This window comes from Drosophila albomicans, chromosome 2R, assembly GCF_009650485.2.
Source record: "Drosophila albomicans strain 15112-1751.03 chromosome 2R, ASM965048v2, whole genome shotgun sequence".
Classification (NCBI taxonomy): domain Eukaryota; kingdom Metazoa; phylum Arthropoda; class Insecta; order Diptera; family Drosophilidae; genus Drosophila; species Drosophila albomicans.
This window is the reverse complement of record NC_047631.2, coordinates 31161359-31169020: the sequence shown is the minus strand read 5'-3', so window position 1 is coordinate 31169020 and position 7662 is coordinate 31161359. Positions and strand designations below refer to the sequence as shown.

Below are 7662 nucleotides of genomic sequence, written 5' to 3'. Positions count from 1 at the left end.
TGTGAAGAGGTTGAACGAATGGTCCAATGTGTTCGGGCTGCCCCAGCGTATTATTACGGACAGAGGAGCAGCATTCACATCGGATGGATTTCAACAATTCCTTGACGAGATGAAGGTAGACCACGTAAAGACGACGACAGGCGTGGCAAGAGGTAACGGACAGGTTGAACGGGTTAACCGAACAATTTTGTCGATCATATCAAAACTGTCAACAAGTGAGCCAGACAAGTGGTTCAAGCACGTCGCCGCAGTTCAGAAAGCCATCAACTCACATGTACATGCATCTTTAAAGATGTCTCCGTTTGAAGTACTTTTTGGCGCAAAAATGCATAATCAATCCGAAGATCTGTTACTGCAGATGTTAGAGGAGGAGATGGTCTGTCAATTCAACAATGAGCGTCAAAAGCAACGTGAGGAGGCGAGACGAAATATAGAGCAGACACAGCAGGTCTACAAACGCAATTTCGACAAGAAGCGCCGGCTAGAGCAGACATATAAAGTTGGAGATCTGGTCGCCATAAAAAGAACGCAATTTGTCGCCGGACGCAAGCTGGCAAGCGAGTATCTTGGTCCATACGAGATAACAAAGGCGAAGGGAAATGGGCGATATGATGTTCTAGCTGCGACAATATGAAGCTCTGGAGGTTTGTGATGGACAACGAGGAGTTACTGTCATCTGGGACAGATGAAGAAGATCAGGAGGGCCGAATGTAAACAGGTCACTTCTGTTAATAATAAGTTTAGCGATCCGGCAGCTCATGCACTCTGTTAAATATGAAGAAGAACAAGAGTTGCCGAACGCACTTCACTCCTGGAAAAGTCGCGAAGGTGTTAAGTCGTTGCTGCAAAAAAGTCGTAGTTATAAAATATAATACGTAGTATTATTCACTCATTCAAGTTTTCACGATTTATAATAAACAATTAATTTACTTTTAATAAAATACTTTACATGTATGTCGTGTTTGCCAAAAGGAAAACATTTTCATTAAGTGCACAAAAAACGAAAGCGAGAGAGACAAGTGACATAAAGTGGGTGGAGAATTATTAGAGAGAAATATATGTCAACTGTCACGAGTTGCTGGTTAACCAGAACAACAACGAGAGCTCGAGTTGGGTAAAGATATAGAAGGAGAGAAAGGGGAGAAAGGGGACTGCCAATAAGCAAGATGAAAATCGATGTTGGCATCTGTCTGTGCTCTGTGCTGTGCTCTGTTCTGTTTGTATTTATTTTACTTCACTTTCAGTGCTCATTCGCTGTACAAATGAAAAATAAACAAATTTCTTAATGTATCCCGGCACTGAGAAGGGGTAAATTGATATTGATGCTCATTGGAGCACATTTTAGGTACAATGTCATGAGCTGCCATGAGCTGCTGGGCTGCCATGGTGGCCAGCTCAATGAACTCCAGCTGCAGCTGTGCGTTGCATCCTTAAGCCCTGGTCCACAATGGACTTTGCTCTCAACGCTTGAAATAGCCAATTGTTTGGGGTTTAAATTGTGCTTGCACTTTAAGCAAAAGTAACCATTAGAAAACTGAAAATTGTTGTAAGTTGCAGTTAAGAGTTTCTCGCTTGATAATGTTGCCCTGCAGCCGTAAGGTAGATAAGCTCACATTACGGGGAATTTCTAGTAGTGCAAACAATAAAACAGGAAATGTATTTAACTAATTCCAAGATGTTGTGTGTGTGTGTGTGTGGCTTGATTTTCCTGTTGCGGCGCTTGGTTTCCCCTTTTTCCGGTTTGGTTGTAAACAACTCTTTTGTTCAGTTGCATACATAATTATCAGTTTCAATTACAATTTCAGTTTCAGGTGCTGCCAACTCATTACCACATGCTCCTACGCACTTGCTTTCGCATTCGTATTCGCATTTGAATTCACATTCACCTCTGGCCCCAAAAAGTATGCTACACAATCGCATTTGCATATTGTTTTTTGTTTTTCTCTGTTTGCCACTATGTGTGTGTGTGTGTTTCTTCACTTCTCACACACACACACACACACACACACACACACACACACACACACACACACACACACACATCTTCACACATTTGCGGCACATTTGCTTTATTTCATTTTAATTTGCTTGTTGTTTGTTTCTTATCTCAGCCACAGATCACAAAGCAACTCTTTAAATGAAATGCGTAAAAACAAATGTACGACTCGCTTTTGCCTTCTGTATTCTGTATTCTATATTCTATATTCTATATTCTGTATTCTTGTGTGTGCTTTTTTGCGTGTGCGTTGTAGGTACATTATGTATAAATCACATAGGCGATTAAATGCCTTGTTTTGTCTTCGCTCTCTCTCTATATTGTATATACACTTTGTATGTAAATTGATGAGAAATAAATTGCCTGTAAGAAATTGTGCCTTACTCACTCATATGTTCACTCGCTTCATTTCTTTTTGCATGAAATTGAATACTCACATTCAATTCTATGTGAAATTAATACAAATTCAGTGAGCAACTGATTTTATTGAAAATACATGCTTAAATACATTTAATCAATCACTTGCAGGCTGTTAGTAGAGTCATTAAGATAAAAGTATTTTAGTGGCTTAATATTCAACACTTATTCAATGAGTTGCACATTAGTTTGAATTTACATTTCATGCTTAACTCATGAGCACTATCTTAGATGTTCTTTAAGTCAATATTTAGTGCCTTAACATTCGATACTGATTTAATGAGTTGCACTTCAAAACTAATTTATATTTCATGTTCAATTCAATATATATAATGAGCATTATCTTAGATGTTCTTTAAGTCAATATTTAGTGCCTTAATATTCAATACTGATTTAATGAGTTGCACTTCAAATCTAATTTATATTTCATGTTCAATTCAATATCTATAATGAGCATTACCTTAGCTGTTCTTTAAGTCAATATTTAGCACCTTCATATTTAATAATCATGTAATGAGTTGCACTTCAGATATAATATACATTTAATATCAATAATGAGCCTTACCTTAGATGTACTTTTGATCACTTTATAACAAGTTCTTTAAGTCAATATCATTATATATCCATAATGAGGTGAACTTCTTCGAATTGAAAGCTAATTACCAATATTGGGATTAGATATGCTTTTATGAATGACGGAAATAACCATAGTCCTTTATCAATATTTACATAATGGAAAGCTCGTTATGGACATTTTCGTTAAGTGTACAAAAAGTCATGTTGGAATAGAGAAAAACAAGTTGCTCTACCTACACAGACAAATACAATAAATACACAAATACACACAAATCGCATAAATCTTTTTATTTGTCATTTTTATTGGTTTTTATTACTGTACCTTTTTGTGTGTCGCTGTCGCTGTCTCTGTCTCTGTCTGTCTCTCCATCTCTGACGTCGTCAGCGGCGTCGGTAGTTGACACATGCGTGCCTGATAATGTCAAGTGAAAGAGATAGAGAGAGAGAGACATGGAAACGCAGCTGTACGTAAAAAAATATTCGAATTGCCGACTTTGTTCACTGTGTGTGCGTGTGTAACTAAAATTTCATAAAACGCCAGAAATATTAAATAAGAATAAAAAGAGGATTTGTATCATATATACGTAAACGTATTTACGAGTATGTGTCGCTGTCACTACTTTCACCATTTCACTTTTATGTTTATGATGTGCACCCAGCAACATTCAGGGTATTCCCGTGTTGTCGCTCTGTCGCCTCTTCCTTATGTGAGTGTGTGTGTGACATATGTGAGTGCGTGTGCGATTCTAATCAGCAGCCGAAAAACTACTTCAATGGCAGACAAACAGGCAAACAAAACGCACGAATTGGCAAAAGCAGCCTCAAAACGGAGACAGCGAGACTCCAGCAGATTCTTGGCATTTTTATTTTTTCGACCAAATTGACAAATATTCGTTGTACGATTTTCACATGAGCACCAACTCACGTGCCTTTTGCCTGTGTCGTCCTCTTATTTGTCTTTCTCACTCTTTCTCTTTCGCTCTCTCTCTCTCTGTCTCTCTCTGTCTGTTGGTTTGCAAAGGCTTTTGAAGTCTCAGCTGGCGTCGTTTGGTCTTCACCATACTCGAAACGTTTTTAATTTGTGCTCGGTTCGAAATTGAAAACTGTCAAAATTGTTAACGTGGCCTTTTGTCTGTTTTTGGCCACAAGCATAAATAGTTCTGTCGAGTCGCTGTTATTAGGTTGTCTGATAAATCTATGTCTGATTTATGGCCCACAAAACAAATTAATATTAATATTCAAAAAATAATATTTGTTGCCCAAAACAATAACAGGTAAACTTTCAAGGTAACTCTTCAAAAAACAAAGAATGAGTTTTTTTCATAACATTTCAATTCAATGTCATCTTTTCAGCTGAATTGTGTTAAGCAGCTTTCTTGTATTCATGCATTTTTTTAATTAAATTGCAATTTAATGGAATTTTATTCTGGAAGCGGACATTGTGGAAGGTTATTGAATAAATTAATGAGGCTATTAAATGTTGTTTAATTTTGTTTCATTGCCAGCGTACAAAAATAATCCAATGTTGAATTTAATATTGATAAAATGTTGCTTCAAAAAAACTGTAAATAAATTTTATACACATTTGTGTGTGTGTGTGTAGGAAATCGAACGGAAAGCAATTTTGTTGAAAGGTGTACGCCATTTTTATCGATAACAGACTGTATGTAGTTGGCTTCGCCCACGATGCGGGGGTCGAAGTTAAACACGAGTCTGGCACTTAGTGTAGGTAACTGTATGTGTGTCTGTAGGTGTGTGTGTGCGTCTAACGGTAACGGTGTGAAATGGCGCATATGTAAGCAGGGCCCAATGGATTTATGGGTTTTAACACAGGAATTATAGACGGTTGGGCTCGCTCCGTTATTGTTGTCTGTCCTTCGCTGGCTAAAGCTTTGCTTACACCTCCCTCACTTTCTCTCTCTCTCTCTAGCTCTCTTTATTGGTGTCTGTCTGGCGCTTTTGGCTTTCGCTTGTCGAGGCTTAAAAATTCGCAATTGGCCATCGTTTTTCTGACTTTCTGGCGCGCCGTCGACGTGGCTTAAAATCTAATCGACGCCTTTGAGCGGCAAAAGCGACTCTTTTGGCATTGGGCGTGCATGTTATTTACTGACCGGAATTACCACTTTCAGCGGCATAATAGATTACGCATACGTAACAAACATACGAGCATATATATCGTAGACAAAGACAGCACGCAACGAAAGGAAGACACAGTTACAGTTACGCACAACATTTGTAATTGCCTGCTGTTAACGTGCGGAAATGGGCGGAACTTTGACCCCTCCCACTCAACCTCCCACACACATACACACACACACAGGCATTTGTGCATATTTAATGAGCATGCCACATACTCCCACTTGAACTTGGACCCCCGCTTTATATATATATATATATATTGGCTACAAATTTGTGGGCAAGAGCTTAAGGCATTTGGGCTATTATTAGCAAATCGCTTAAGTAGGCTTAGCTCAACCAGCAGAAGAAGACTTCGCATTCAAATTGATTTTCGTGCCTTGAGTTCGGCATTTAAAATGTCGAATTTGATTTGGATATGCCCAACAAAAAAAGAAAAAAACTGAGAAAAGCGATGCAGAGTTGCGTAACCATAATAGCTTCATAGTTTTGTTGTCCTTTCTGCTGCTCTTAATATGAACATTGCATATTCGGTTCATTGGTTTAACGAGTGCAATGCAAGCCAGGCAAGAATTAAGTGATAATGTCATATGAATATGTGGTTCAGGTTGTGTAAACAGCGACTCGCTTTATTTACCAGGTGAAAAGTCACTCATCGTTGGCAAATAAATATATATATTTAAGTTCAATTAAATTGAAAAACAGTCGAGCATAAACTTTGCCATGCAGCTATCGATTATTAAATCGATCGATATTAAATTCATTTCAATATACATATTCTCGTCAAGAGGATATTTAACTTTGACGCATTCTTTTCTCTAATAAACATGAAAAAAAATTAATACATATTTTTATGAGCATATATCAGCAAGCGTTGAAACTTGATTTATTATATCCAAAAATTTCTTTAAAATGTTCAAAGATTTCTAGCTTTCCAAAAATTTTCGAAGTATAAATGGATGATCGGAGAACGGAGCGTTTACCGAGATGGTGGTCTGGAGGTGTTTGCTCTGCCGTGGCGGTCACTACAACACATCCTCTTGATCTTGTGAAAGTTCAACTGCAGACACAATCAGGAAAAGTTCCTGTAAAACAGATTATTAAGAAAATATATAATGAAGCAGGTGAGAATATAAGTGAAATAGAAATACATGCTCTGAATGGATTACGTAGGCATACTTGGGTTTTACAACGGCATATCAGCTTCGTGGTTCCGCCAGCTTACTTATACGACTACGCGCTTTGCTGTATACGAATTTGGTAAAAATTTCGTGGATGCTAATAATCTTGGAGCAAAAGTACAGCTGGCAACAATAGCAGGAGTAATTGGGGGCCTAATTGGGGTTCCTGGTGACGTCGTAACAGTTAGGTTACAGAATGATATTAAGCTTCCACCGGAGAAGAGACGAAAGTCAGTATTGTAGAAATCTGGAGTCATATAACATTGATTTATCGATTTACAGTTACAAGCACGTTTTTGATGGTTTATATCGTATTGCTAAAGAGGAAGGTATTCATAATCTTTTTCGAGGAGCGGTTCCAGCCGTTTCACGTGCTGTGCTCTTAACAATTGGCACGAATGCAGCATATGATCAAGTTAAACAAATTCTAAAGAGTTCATTTAATATTAAAGAGGGCCTCCCACTTCACTTTCTTACATCATCGATAGCAGGATTTATTGGTACACTAATGACTCAGCCTTTAGATGTTATCAAAACAACATATATGAATGCAAGACCTGGCGAATTTAAAGGCATAGGAGGCGTGACACTTTACATTGCAAAACAAGGTCCACTTGCTTTTTATAAAGGCTTTATTCCTGCCTTAATGCGAGTCAGCCCCAATACTATAATTACTTTTATGCTGTATGAGCAAGCCCGTTTACGATTTGGTTATTTACCTTTGGAGAAAAAACATGATAAATAAATAAATAAATATAACGAACTTGGACGGTAATATTATGAAACAAAAATAAAATGACAGAACATGATGAACACAACAATTATTATTTATTTGCTATATTTATTTTCGAAGGACATTGCGAGTAATATAAGAAAATTGAAGTGCCAAAGGTGCATAAGTGAGTGCATGCGACTTTTTTTTTTTTTTTTTTTTGCATTTCTCTTTTTTTCTGCTATTCTAGCTGTTAATTGTTGTATATTATTTGGTAGTATATTAAATGTAGAATAAGTGAAAAAAGTTATTGTGTTTGCCTTACTACTTTCAGTTTTATTCACATCCAAATGCGCTATATCCACACATAAACTCACTTTTGCTCCCCACTGTAGTTTATGTTGAAGTAATTCTTGAATTAAATTCTATAATCTTTTTTGTATAAAAACTTAAAACCAATAAAGCGACACGTGCCACATTCACTTTTGTAAGCTGAAGCCTCGACTGTCAGCAAATAAAATGAGTTCTTTTCTTTTTATTTTAATTACCATAAACAAAAAGAACTTTAATCATTTATCAAGCCAGTTTTTTTTTTGTGAAGCGCGCGCACAGCGATAAATGCAATAAATCAAAGTAAGCGCAAA

General features: G+C 37.2%; 1 protein-coding gene across 1 annotated transcript; it reads left to right on the top strand.

Annotated features, from left to right (window-relative positions):
- Positions 1–5963: 5963 nt before the first annotated feature.
- On the top strand, positions 5964–7116 carry LOC117574543 (mitochondrial dicarboxylate carrier). Its single transcript, XM_034258413.2, has 3 exons — positions 5964–6249; positions 6299–6536; positions 6589–7116. Exons 1-3 carry the CDS (start codon positions 6081–6083, stop codon positions 7049–7051), a joined length of 870 nt encoding a protein of 289 aa, XP_034114304.1. The 5' UTR covers positions 5964–6080; the 3' UTR covers positions 7052–7116.
- Positions 7117–7662: the final 546 nt, after the last annotated feature.